General features: G+C 39.1%; 1 protein-coding gene across 2 annotated transcripts in view; it reads left to right on the top strand.

The window, feature by feature from the left end:
* The window catches only part of NCOR1 (nuclear receptor corepressor 1), a 60,606-nt gene that overhangs the window by 15,001 nt on the left and 32,141 nt on the right, over window positions 1-13,464 (top strand). For both annotated transcript variants that reach the window (XM_027744066.2, XM_039381036.1), the window contains exons 3-14: window positions 144-283; window positions 2,439-2,634; window positions 3,619-3,801; window positions 5,708-5,821; window positions 7,125-7,181; window positions 7,599-7,651; window positions 8,380-8,446; window positions 8,541-8,713; window positions 10,653-10,743; window positions 11,266-11,444; window positions 11,909-11,963; window positions 12,790-12,891. In XM_027744066.2, the coding sequence (XP_027599867.1) occupies window positions 144-283; window positions 2,439-2,634; window positions 3,619-3,801; window positions 5,708-5,821; window positions 7,125-7,181; window positions 7,599-7,651; window positions 8,380-8,446; window positions 8,541-8,713; window positions 10,653-10,743; window positions 11,266-11,444; window positions 11,909-11,963; window positions 12,790-12,891 (1,410 nt within the window). The remainder of the gene's footprint in view (window positions 1-143; window positions 284-2,438; window positions 2,635-3,618; window positions 3,802-5,707; window positions 5,822-7,124; window positions 7,182-7,598; window positions 7,652-8,379; window positions 8,447-8,540; window positions 8,714-10,652; window positions 10,744-11,265; window positions 11,445-11,908; window positions 11,964-12,789; window positions 12,892-13,464) is intronic.

Genomic DNA, 13,464 nt, shown 5'->3' with positions numbered 1-13,464 from the left:
CTGCCGTGTGCAAACGTTATTTTTTGAGCTGGAATAAGACTTGGTCGATCTGGTGTTGGTCTGTGTTTAATATCTTCGGAAACGATCATGGTCCTGTCTCCTCACCTTTGTTCTCACTAACCCCAGGAGTGTGTTTCCTTTAGGAATTCGCGGTTCCCGATTACCGTTCCTCCCACCTGGAAGTCAGTCAGGCCACCCAGCTCCTGCAGCAGCAGCAGCAGCAGCAGCAGCAGCTTCGGCGCAGGCCCTCCCTGCTCTCGGAGTTCCACCCGGGCTCTGACAGGTGAGAGGCTGCTTGGGAAGTGTGTGAACACCGGGCTCCTCAGAGCCAGGGCTTTCTGTGGAGTTGGCTCTGATTTTTAAATGGAAAGGTTTGTTGACTTTCACAGCTTTTATCTGAATGCCTGACCCCCATTGGTGCTCCCCTGTTGTGGGAGTGGTGGAGCTGTTGTGTAATTCCTCGGTCCCTCTGGCTTAACTAATACCTTTGTTTCTGGGGCAGGAAGTGACAGTGCTTCACTTTCCCACACCTCTCCTGACAGCACTGTCTGGAAACTTCGAGAATCCCAGTGCACATTGCAAATGTTTCAATGCTGCTTGGGCTAAAAGTGTGTGAAGTTTGTACCTTTGGATAATTTAATTTTGCCGAGCAGAAGCAACGAGTGCAGGAGTTGTTGCACTGTGATTATTGCCTGTTCTGTTTCTTAAATTAGTCCTGGTTGTTCAACAGATGGTGTCTGTGTGGCTGGGCAAGTAAGGAACAACAGAGCTAATGGGGTATTGGAGTTGTAAGAACTGTGAAACACTGAGATGTGGCACCAAATGGACTTCTAGGCACAGAGAAGTAAATCAGTGTACACTGCTTTTAGCAGGACACTTGAGTGTCAGATCATTTGTTCTAAATGCCCTTTCTGTCAGTCTCATGCACCATTCCTGTCTCATGTAAGGAGATGCGACTGATCTGGGGCCAGCAGGTTAACTGAGGACATGTGCAATGGGCAGCTACAGTCAATCATATGTTGTAATTTGCTTTCACTTCAGTGATATCTTCCCTCTCAGTGCAATGGGTCATTTCGTGGTGGCTATTGAGGAATATTCAGTGTGCATCATCATTACTGTGCTGTTGGTAGGTTCAAGGAAGTTTTCAGACAGAGTGAGTATATGCTTGAAGAATATTGAATGTACTCTGAACATCAAATTTGAAGATTAAAAACCCACTACAGATTAGAATTATATTAACTGGATTGTAGTAAGTTAGCAATATGTTAGGAATATGCTTCTGTTTAGGGGAGAGGTGAAAATGTGATTTATGTGCTCAGTTCTTAAGCGTATTAGTCTGCTGATGTACAGTTGTAAGCAAGTGTTACTGCCTGTAACAACCTCTTTTTTTCTTGCACTCACTGCTTGTAAAAACCTCTTTTTACCTCGGACTCTCAGTAAGTATATCTGTAGGAGCAACTTTATATGCTGGATTACTGCTCACAGTTTATTTTGGCTATAACTGACTGATCTGGTTCTGAACAAATACCCATGATGAATGTTATGTAAATACTGGTCTGGCTTAAAATCTCATTAGGATATTCCCAGAAATAACTCGATGATAGTGAAATCTGGGGCTCGCCTATTGCCTTCATCTCCTGTCAGCAAAATGTCAGTAAGGCTCTGTTTTAATGCTGAGAATCGTAGCAGCTTTTAAAGTTCTCAAAACTCGAGTTTATAGCAGTAGTAAATCACCTCCCCAGACTGTAAATTTGTAAAAGCTTATTTGGGCTGCAGGAAGCTGCTGTCATCTCTTCAGTGGCACTTCATAGGAAGACGTGGAAGCATATGAGGCTCTTTTGTGGCCATCCTGTGCATTGCACTGGGAAGCAGGAGGGATGCTGCTCTTGTGCATTTTTCTGAGAAGGAGGAGCCTTTAAATGACTCATGAGTTGAATCAATGACTGTTTCTGTCATATAGTAGCATTTTAGTAGAGCTCAAGTTCCAAATAGACTCATGGCTCATCCCAAACGTTCTGTGTATATTTAAAAATTATTTGACTGCAAAGTTGAAATAATGGAGCTGTTGTGGCCATCTTCAGTGGAATATAGTGCTGAATTTTTCTCATGGATTTTTTTTTTTGGTGTTTGTAATTTGAATCAGAGCTTTGATTTGAACAATCTCATTGTAGCAGTGCTGAGTTCTTTAAGGATTTGTAATCTGGGTACAAATTCCTATCATTGTAATGATAGGAGTGCCTTTAAACAAGGTCTTTTAAGATTCAAGTTCACTTCCTCTTTTCCAGTGGATCTTAACTGTTGTATTTATCTGCCCTGCTATTTAGAAGGAGCATCACTAAACTGAATCTCCTTTATATGTCAAAAGGGCTGAGGATCACCAAATACTTTTCTTGTATCGAAAATATATATTTTATTGGTTTATCTCTTCTGTATATTAGGCCTCAGGAAAGGAGAACTGGATATGAACAGCAATTTCATCCAGGTCCATCTCAGACAGATCATGATTCACTGGAATCTAAGCGACCACGTCTTGAACAAGTCTCTGATTCCCATTTTCAGCGTGTCAGTGCAGCTACTGTCTTGCCTTTAGTACATCCTCTGCAGGAAGGGTTGAGATCTGCAGATATTAAGAAGGTAAAGCCACTTTCTGTGTTGATGGTGAAGGTGTAATTTTCTGTGCTGCAGTGAGCTAAGCAATTTTTTCTGTTAGGTGATTTTTTTATTTGTTTAGGTTCTTTCTTTAACCCCAGAAATTTGCTTTATATGGGAAGCCGTGATGGTGAGTCAGTGTTACTGTTTTTATACAGTCTGCATCGAACACATTACAAAGACTGGAATTCTGAGTTGCCACTACTCTCTTAAGTCACTCAAACCTCAGTTGTAAAATGATTATAGCATAGTGCATGAGATATTTCTGTTTTTCAATTGAAAGCTGCTGGCAAATGCATACAAGTCCATTTTTTCTGTAATTAACATTTGTACTGAATAGTCAAAATACTTCCTTCCACCCCCTTTCCCCTTTTAAGCATTTGAAATGAATCTGCTTATTTACATAACACTAATTATACTTGTCACTGTCTCATTTTGGGTAAATCTAGGACAATGTAGTTTGGGGTGGATATTTTCTAGTGTAGATACTGCATATTAGAGCTAAGTTCAAGAGAACTTCACGTTTATAACCACAACTAACTCCAGATGTGCTTTATCAAGCTGGTCATGGTTATCTTCAAGAATATCCTCATCAGCTTATGAGATTATTGAGGAGTGGCTCTTAAGTAACCCTTTCTTTAAAAACAAAAGTTACTGTTTTCATTTATGAAGTTACATTTTAAAAAGGGAGACGTTTTAATCTTATTTTACTTCCAAGGTAAATGTTGCAGTGTGGTGTTTTTTTTAAAAGGTGGGCTTCGAAATCACAGTATCATAAATGGGCTGTCAGTTAATTCTAAGGTATTTAGTGCATTGTTAAAACTTTCACTTGGCTTCTCAACAGAGATATAGATAACTGGAAGTTGTTGTTATTTCCTGGGTGCTGGTTTGGTCACTGAGCACTCATTCCCGTGTTACCATGTGACTGATTTTTCCCAATCTCCTCCCCTATCTCCTGTCCCATGGAAGGACCCAGCTTTTGGAGGAAAGCATGAGGGACCATCTTCTCCAATTTCTGGTCAGCCTTGTGGGGAGGACCAAAATGCTTCACCTTCTAAGCTGTCAAAGGAAGAATTGATCCAGAGCATGGACCGTGTAGATCGTGAAATTGCGAAGGTTGAACAGCAAATCCTTAAACTGAAGAAAAAGCAAGTAAGCATAGCAGAGCTAACAACTGCTGTTGGTATCTGCCAGTGCAAAAGGTGTGGAAAAACTTCATTTGGTGGTGGTGAATTTTGTGGTTACATGAACCAAGGGAAGGATTTAAAAAGGGAAGGTTATGTGCACGATTTTGCTGTTTTAAAGAAGTTGGACATCGTGCTGTTTTAAACATTTTTGAAAGTAGGAGAAAGCCACACAGGAACACCAGCAATAGATGGTTTTATATTTGAAACTGCTGTTAGATGACTGGTGAAACAAGGGCACTGTGACTGTAATTTCAGCTTTAGAGCTGCCTGCTGGCCGAGGGGAGGGTATCACCTTTCTTCTTTCGCAGTCTGCGCAAGGGGAGAATCCCTTGCCTGCATCTGCAAAACCAGAGCTTGTACATAAGTCCCTGGATCATCTGCTTTCACAGGAGCAAGAGATCCTAACATCTGGAGCTAAGGTCAGCCTTGGGGGAAGTGTAGTAGGAGGGCTGTGAATAAACACAGAGAGCAGAGAAATAAAGGAGGAAATACCACTTTTTTTTTTTTTTTTGTATGGTCCTGACTATGATTGGCATCAGAGAACTGCACTTCAGCCATTGGAAGCAAAGGAAATATTTGCTGGCAGCAGTTGTTGCCTTCCCAGTAGTGTTGTGGCCAAGTAAACCCACCCTTCAATCAAGGCATCTGTTATTCATTGACAAAAACAAAGTCCTTTTTTCCTTTTCCTTTTCTGACTTTCAAAGATCCAGATAGAAATAGTGCCAGCTTTACTTTTTTTCTTTAGTGTGAATGGAGGAAATGAGAGTTATGCTGTAGGATTTGTTAACTTGTAGGTCCAGGAAAACAAAAAGACAGCTCTGGGGAGTTGTGTGTTTTTATGGTCTGGAAGCATTTAATTATGTCTGAATTGTAATGACCTGTAAAGTGACCTCCAGCAGAAAATCAGAAAAGGATGTCACCGAGTACCTGTCTGTGTGTTAATGATGCTTATCTTTTTGTTTGTTCACTTTTCCACAAAATCAGCAAGTGTATCTCATCTCTGAAGGTTCATTTGTGCACATTTGTACATGATTTGACTTTAAAAAAATTGCAAAGTTGCTGTTGCAATAATTGAGCCCGAGTCTTATGGCATTCTGCTAAAATGTTAGGGTTTGAATTCTTATGCAGCCTTAGAGCACAATCTAGCCAGGACTGTGGCAAGATGCATCCCTAGTGTCAGAAGTTCTTTGCTGTATGTTTGTGGCAGGTATGGATGAAGGATATTTAAAAAATGGAGGTATTGCTGAACCAGATTTGTTTGATGTGGAAGTAAATCACAGCAGTGTAGGAGCTGGGAAAGTATTACAGGGTGGGTTTTTGCTGTTGGTCTTTTTTTGCTTGTTTGGTATTGTGACAGTCTTGGAACTTTAATACATGTGGAGTGGTTTATTTTTGCTGTGAAGTGCAATTTAGAATTATGTTCTCTGTGGAGTGTTAGAAGGACTTTTGTACCTTTTTAAACAATAAGACAGTAGTAATGATGGCACTTGAACATCTGCAATGTAGAAAGGCAGCTCTGTGGCTTATTTTCCCTGTGAGAAGGCAGGTCTGGTGTAGCCATTCTCCAAAGGTCATATTTTTGTTTCAAGTTAATCATGATAAATTATGAAGTGACGGTGGCTTTAAATGTCAGGCTGAAACAAGTCTGGTGAGTCTCGTAAACAGTTAATTTGAGTTACCAACAGTACAAAAAATAGCCTTGTTATCATCCCTATGGGCATTTAAACCATTTCATTCATTCCTTGTGAGTGAAAGACCGAAGTAGGAGGCCGTGCTAACTGTTGATCAGATGCATATTTTATCTCTGGTGACTAATTACTGGTGGGGGTGATGGGGTTTGGATGGCTGATTCTCTTTCTTTGGTCTCTTAGCAACAACTTGAAGAAGAAGCTGCTAAGCCTCCCGAGCCAGAGAGGCCCGTGTCCCCTCCTCCAGTGGAACAGAAGCACCGCAGCATTGTCCAGATTATTTACGATGAGAACCGGGTGAGTGGCCTTTGCAGTTCACTGAGCAGGGCTGGCACTGACCCCGTGGGCTGCACTTCGTTGGGCCTTCATTTACTTCCCTGGGGCAAGTTCTGCTTCTGGTGTTTTATTGACTTGCCCACCCTTCTTTTAATGTTCATTTACTTCTTTAAATGAAAGACACTTGCATGACATTTTGATTCTTGGTCACAGGATCCTTCTGTTTTCTAAGACCCACAGCTGTGGGTCTCATCCTTAAACCCCTGTGCTGAGATAGATATATACAGATACAAACATAAACACATGTAGAAACATATATATATGTGTACATGTGTAGATATGAAAAATGGTTCAGAAATGTATCTTGAATTCCCTATTCCTCACATCAAGCTCACAAGCTTGGCTGAAGACTCTATGTTTAAATGAGCTGAAGGGAAAAAACTGCACACGTTGTAAGATTCTGTGCCTTCTTTATAAGCTCTGACTTCTGGCACTTCAGGTTTGGATAAATGGACAGATAGGCAGAAGTAGTGTAGAGGTGAACTGTGGGCTTGTGTTGTTTAAGTGGTGAGAAAACACACATATTGCCAACAGTAGCAAAGGGCTTCCTGCCTTTTTTTCCCCGTGGTAGTTTGAGATTAGGGAGTTGGATATCTGGGGGTTTTGAAAGTATTGTGATCTTCTGTGAGAGTGGTACATGTTTGTTTAATTTCCCAATTTTGTTTTGTAGTTTAGAGGAACAGCTAATTTCTATTACAATAGACTACTTTCTAAAATTTGAGGAGGTTGAAACCCCCTGCAAAAAACAATACTGGATTTTGTACAGTAGAACTGTGTCCCAAGTGTTCCATACAACGTGTTCTCCCCTTCCCCCAGGAAGGGTCCAAATCATTTTGGGGCCTTTCCCTACTTTGTGTCTGTGTGTACACATGGATTCACACTCCCAGATTTGGCAGCTGGATAATTTTAGTCCCTTCATTTCATTTTTCAAAGCTAACTATACTTAGTTTTGCTGGATACCTTTCTTCCTCTTTGTCATTATTTGCTGTATTACTTATTAAGTGCATGTTCATGTTCTTTTTGAGCTGCAGAGGTCAAGTTCTGCTTTTATGCTCTCTCAGCTTCCAGACATGGAGATCAGAGCAGGAACTGCACAATTCAAGTGCAAGTTTCTTTATTTGCTGAGGCAACATTGCAGAAGTAGGTTAAGAAGGATCTCATATGGTCAGGCAGGGGTTTAGCAGCAGGCACAGAGTTCTGATACACATTTGACATTAACTTCAGAGGATTTACTCAGACCATACAAAAAAAATCTTATTTGCAGAAAAAAGCAGAAGAAGCTCACAAGATTTTTGAAGGGCTTGGTCCAAAAGTCGAACTGGTAAGTTATGGACTTTTTTTATATTTTCTGTGTTACCAGTTGCTCTAATTGTGTTGTGGTGAACAGCTGTAGTTCTGTGATTATGTATAAAAGAAGTGTGTGTTTAAATACATGGGTGAATTGTTGAGTGAGTTCAATGGCTGCATAAGTGTCATTTTTAAAGTAGATTTGAATCTGTTTGAGAGAATAGTTTGAAACAAAAAAAATGAAGGACTGCTATGTACATAAGTAGTTATAATCTAATTTTAAATAATGAATCTATGCTTTGTGTTGAATATCTTGTAGTCCCTTCAGATTGCTGCATCTCAGATTGAGTGCACTGTTGAATAGTAAAATATTGTTAAATGTACTGTGTATACTTATAAATTTACATGAATTGAAAAGTACTAAGTGTGTCTTTCTAATCCAAAATTGCAGCCACTTTACAACCAACCATCAGACACAAAGGTCTACCATGAAAACATCAAAACGTGAGTGCTTTAATATCTTGTCATTGTGCCATTTAAGGGATCTAAACTTAAACATTCACTCACATTTTTCATCTTTGTGTTTTCCAAATAGGATGTGTGAGCTTTAACCATAGTGAAAAGCTTCCAGTCCCTGTAACTGATTTCTTTGCTGTAAAGCAGTTCTGCAGGACATGAATTACATGTACTGAAGGCAGAGGGAAACACTAACTTTTCTTCTTGATTTAAAGACAAAAATAAATCATAAAAGTTGGCTTTAACTTTTTTAAGTCCTTTAAAAACTTCTCCTAAAAAAATTATTCTTGCTCTACTCCATCAAATAGATTTGTTCCAAAGTACTTATTTCTTGAATAATGTATTGTGAAACTCTTAACTTTAGGGCTGAATTGCAAATACTTTTTCCCCCCTAAAAGCATAGCATAAACCAAATTTACTCATTTTAGCATATTATCTCTCTCGAGGCAAAGGAGAGTAGCTGGCTTGAAATTGGAATCTTTTATGTCTCAATTGCTTATTCCAGCCATCTTCAAGAATCTCCTCTCTGAAAAAATACAGTATTAGGTGATTTAGATAACTAGACCTCATTGGGAATTTGTCCTGTTTTCTACCCCTGAAAATACTATTCATAATAATGATCCGGCATCTAAAATTGATAGGGCTTTTGTTGAGGAGTTTTGAAGTGCTTGATCCTTATGAATAGTTCACTTTTTTCCCCTAAATTTGTTTTCCAGAAACCAGGTGATGAGGAAAAAGCTGATATTATTCTTTAAAAGAAGAAACCATGCGAGAAAACAGCGGGTAAGGCCACCATTCCTGCAGCCTGCCCAGGTTCCATGGACTCATCACTTGGGGTGTTTTGCTTAGTTCAAGGTTTACTTTTGGAATTTAACAGGAACAGAAGATCTGTCAACGCTATGATCAGCTGATGGAGGCATGGGAGAAAAAAGTGGACAGGATAGAAAATAATCCCCGCAGGAAAGCCAAGGAGAGCAAAACACGGGAGTACTATGAGAAACAATTCCCAGAAATCCGGAAGCAAAGGGAACAGCAAGAACGATTCCAAAGGTATTGTCATGGATTTGAAACATTCCTGCAAAACATCCCTTGGATTTTAAGTTTTAGAATTATTTATAGTAATATTGTTTCGGTTTAATAGTGAAGTTTTCTGCTCATCACTGTGTTCCTTAAAGCAGAATATTAGTGTATCATCCAGGATAAAGTCAAATGTTCTTCCGTTTGCTCACTCTGTTTCGTGGCATTGAGTTCAAGTTTCACCTCACATCCCAAGGATCTTCATGGCTTTATCTGCCCTTCCCTGTCCCTCCCCATCAGCTGTGGCAGCAGTGGCAGCCCCATCAGTTGGTGTCCTCTTGGGCTGCCAGAGCGATGTCCACATTGTCCCTTTCCTAGCTCCCTTTTTAGATCTTTAAAAGTTTTTAGAAACCTCATATTTTCCAAAAGAAACACAGGAAAAGGGCTGATTAGCAAAGGCTAGTTAGGTAGTGGTGCTCAAAAAGAGGTTTGTGGAGTTGGAATGAAGATAATTGGAGCACCAGCTTCACACGAGCCTGTTCATTTTGGGCAGACACCCTAATTTATACTTAATATTCTTCTGTCACTGGGTGTCTGTTACTCCTGTATTCCATGATCCCTGTATTCATTAGCCTACACACTCAAAACCCATTTGTCTTCTAAATTAACAGTTTGACTGATCTTTTGTTGTACTTACCAGGTAATTTTATTCCAGACATTTTTGCATTTTGAAATATGCAAGCTATGACAATTAACTCCTTATTACTTAATTTTAATCTATCAGACATTTGTTAGATGGGAACTGTACAAGAAATCTAAAAAGGAATGAAGTGCAATTCATTTGAGAGTTCACTCTATCTGCAGTTCTGTAGGCAGTGCTTTAAATCAGAATTAGGTCAAGTTTGATTCAGTTGTGTTAAAATCTGTTTATCTAATGTTTGAAATCATTTTGATACACCTTGGAGAGTTCAAGCCCCATGAAGATTTAATCTCATCTCTTGTAACCATCTGCCTACAATACTTTATTTCATAAAACATGGGGAAAACAGAGAGTTTGCAATATACTGTGAAGGCTGCAAGATTTGAGGAATTCAGAAAAGAAAGAGGGAAACAGAATGGGAACAGCATCCCACGCACAGGGAGCTTTCACTTCAAGAATATTATCATGTCTTTGTAATTGCAAACTCTTTACATTGTATTTCTGTTCTCTGATGTAGTGGCATCTTTGTCTGTAGCTGTGCTGTAATACCATGGCTGTGTAAATACCAAGGGGTTTTTTATCAGGTTTTGTGCAAATTGATTAATTCCATAAAATCTTTGAGCAAATGCAGATATTTTGTCTCTCCAGTTAGCAGCGATTTTCATCTCTGAAATGCTTTTTGATCCACGTGCTGTGATCTACCATTATGATGTTCCTTAAGTGTAAAGATCACAAGCTGAAAAATTCTTCCAAATTACGGCTCTCCCCTTTAATTCACAATTTTCCTTTGTTGTAACAAGCCTCAGTGCTGTATTAGTAACTTGACCAAACTGATGAAAGGCGACTTTAGTGTGATTTCTTTTAAAAAATAAAAGATAGGCTCCTTCACAGTGAATGAACTGTACTAATTAAGGTGATTAAGGTGATTTCTGTGCCACCGATGAATGTTTCTCATACTCAGCGAAGAGCATTAATTTATCTAAAACACCTCCTTGCAGTGGAATTGGTGGTAACACCTTTTTTTTTTGTGTTGACTCAAGCAAGTCCTTCCTGCTGAGCTTTGCAAATTCACCTGTAAAACCGAGCAGTTGTTTGAGATGGCAGGACATGACAGAGTCTGTACTCTGAGACTGAGAAAGAACAGTCCTGCCTGATTTAAGAGGGTGGGAGCAGGATTTTAAGGAATTTTGAAGGTTGTCATGGTGTACAAAATCTGCAGATATAGCTCATATCCACTTTATCCTTACTCCTTCTGTTTTCCCCTCGTTCCAGAGTTGGCCAAAGAGGGGCTGGCCTTTCAGCAACTATTGCTAGAAGTGAACACGAGATTTCGGAAATCATTGATGGACTCTCGGAGCAGGAGGTGAGGCTGTTGTCTGTTCTTTGCTATGGGAGCACAGCCAATAAATATCCTTTTATTGGCAGTGAAAGGTTTCTTGCAGAGGATTTGTTTTTTTTTGATAAGAGAAACCTCTTGAGGATGGTTTGATAGAATCTGTGTGAAGTTTGGCTTGAAACAGGTCTTAGAAATACTTTTCTTTTGAGAGTTTTGCTTTCTAATTGTATCTGCCCTAGATTTTTCTCGTTGCAGGCTTGCTGCAACCTAGTTTTTTTACAGCTGTAACAAACACGTGAAAACCCTTCCTTTCTAAACCCCTGCACTGTTTTAGTTGTTCATCACTTGTGACACTGTTCCCTGTAGCTGATTGTGGGAATGTTCAGAGCGACAACTTCCACAAGAGTTAAGCCGTGTACAAAAAGCAGTTTCAAACTGACTGTGAATGTGTCCTGTGGGGGAGCTTGAAGAGTTGTGTAATTCAAGAACTGTAAACATTAGTAGCAACTTCTTGTGCTCTTTACTTTGTCTTTTGTTCTTTGCCTGTAGAATAATGAGAAGCAAATGCGTCAGCTCTCGGTCATCCCGCCCATGATGTTCGACGCAGAACAAAGACGAGTGAAGTTTATTAATATGAATGGTCTGATGGAGGATCCCATGAAAGTTTATAAAGACAGACAGTTCATGAATGTCTGGACCGACCACGAGAAAGAGATTTTTAAGGAAAAGTAATGAACCTTTCTTATCGTTTATTTTTATTGCATCGTGATGACGATGAAATGCTGAACCCCACAGTGAATATCAGCCAAATGCTGAAGCTTTTGTGCAGTAATATTGATAATATTTGATAATGTTCTTAGTTGGATGTAAGAAATACTGCAAAAGTTTTAGACTTTTCAGCAGAGTAGGCTCGCATGTATTTAATCCTTAAAAACAAAATTCTCTCAAAAGTCCTTTAGTTCTGTGGAAAGATTAAAATGAGAAGAGTAGATCCATGATCTCATTACATCAGCTGATGGGTAATTTTGAATGCTTAGTTCTAAATCTGCACAATTTGAGAAGTGGGATTTTTAGACTAATTTCAGCCGTGCAAATGAAAGGCTTGTGATGGAACAGATTGTTTGGAAGATTGCTTTGCTTATTTGATCGTGGATTATGTTGTTAAACTGAAATAATTTCTGATTTGTAAAAGGTTTGTCCAACATCCCAAGAACTTTGGTCTAATTGCTTCCTACCTGGAACGAAAGGTAAGACACTTTTGAATATAAGTAGAGCCTAGGGTGGGATCCCTAATGTTCCAAATGTAAGTCATTCACCCCAGCACCATTTTCTCTTTCTGGAAAAAAATTAAGTCCAAAAAAAGTTACTGCTTTGACTAACCCCTGCATTTTATAACCCCTGATCAGTAACACAATCAGTGTATGCAAACATTTAACAGAAGTTGGTGAAATGCCACTATTGGCAAGGAAAAAGGAAAATGGCCCTTGGTGTAGTTTGGATGTTCTCTTGTTGAAGCAGGTAAAGCTTTAACTACCTCACTGCTTAGGGAGGACATCCTTGCCTCTGCTGAGCTGCTGGGCTCACCCTAAGAAATCTGCCCACCACCTTCCCAGCCAGTGGAATCCTACTGCTGGCTCAGTTAGTCTTTGGAACTGACTTTGATCTTTTGGACTTGATTTTGATCTTTAGGACTTGATTTTGCAGAATTCCTGTCAGAAGTAATGGAGAATTAGGATTTGTTAAGACTTACAGCAGAATCTCAAATGCCTACAGCTGCAGTGGCAAATAAAAGCTTTTAAACTTGCAGATTATCTAGTATGGATTAAATCATGCAGGCAGAAGTAGCTGAGGGATATTGTAAATACACGAGACTTGTGTTTAACACTGTAATTTTATGCACAGTTATGTTGTTATATTTGTGCATGAATTCACTTCCCTGCTGAGAAATCAAATCTAATAGTTATATCTTAGTCTAGGGGCTGAATATTGTAAGCGTTCTGAGAAATTAAAAACTAAAAACTTCCTTTTTCAATAGGAGTAAAACCCTTTTTTCTCCTGCTTTTTTTGCTTCAGAATGTTCCCGACTGTGTATTATATTATTATTTGACCAAGAAAAATGAAAATTACAAAGCCCTTGTGCGAAGGAATTATGGGAAACGCAGAGGAAGAAACCAGGTATCTTGAATTTATTCATCACTTGGGTTTTGCTATTTTATTGTTTCATATTTACAACTGTTTCCCTATCTGATATAGCAATATATTATATACATGGGAGGGAAATAATTATTTTTCCTTTACTGCATTCTTGCCCTTTTAAAATTTAAGTAATCCTGACTTCAGGGGTGATCTTGGTTAGTTTGGTTTTGATTCTGTGAAGTATCTTCTTCCTTTGCACATTTGTTACTTGTTTTAATATGACAGTTCATTTTCTTTGAGGACCCTGCCATAGACACTGAAGTTGAATCCATCATTAAATCCTATTTGGAGCCATCAGAAATTAGGTTTAGCATGTGACTTGCAGTGGAAAATATATAATCACTTCATAATGTCAGTGTTTGTCAAAAGGCAGAAATTAATAGTGATCTTTATTTGGTGGTCAGGCTCAAAGTCAAACTGGAACTTCACAGGGAGAAGAGCGAGCCCAGTTTAATGCATACAAGTAAAAAATTCTGCTGATTCAGGAATTATTCGTTTAGAAGTCTTTGGAGAGGAAAAGAGCAGCATATTATGTACCAAAACCTTATAAAT

Source organism: Pipra filicauda, unplaced genomic scaffold (assembly GCF_003945595.2).
Source record: "Pipra filicauda isolate LSUMZ 115617 unplaced genomic scaffold, ASM394559v2 scaffold211_size2331000_pilon, whole genome shotgun sequence".
Taxonomy (NCBI): Eukaryota; Metazoa; Chordata; class Aves; order Passeriformes; family Pipridae; genus Pipra; species Pipra filicauda.
The sequence above is the reverse complement of the archived record's forward strand: the minus strand, read 5'-3'. Positions and strand labels throughout refer to the sequence as shown.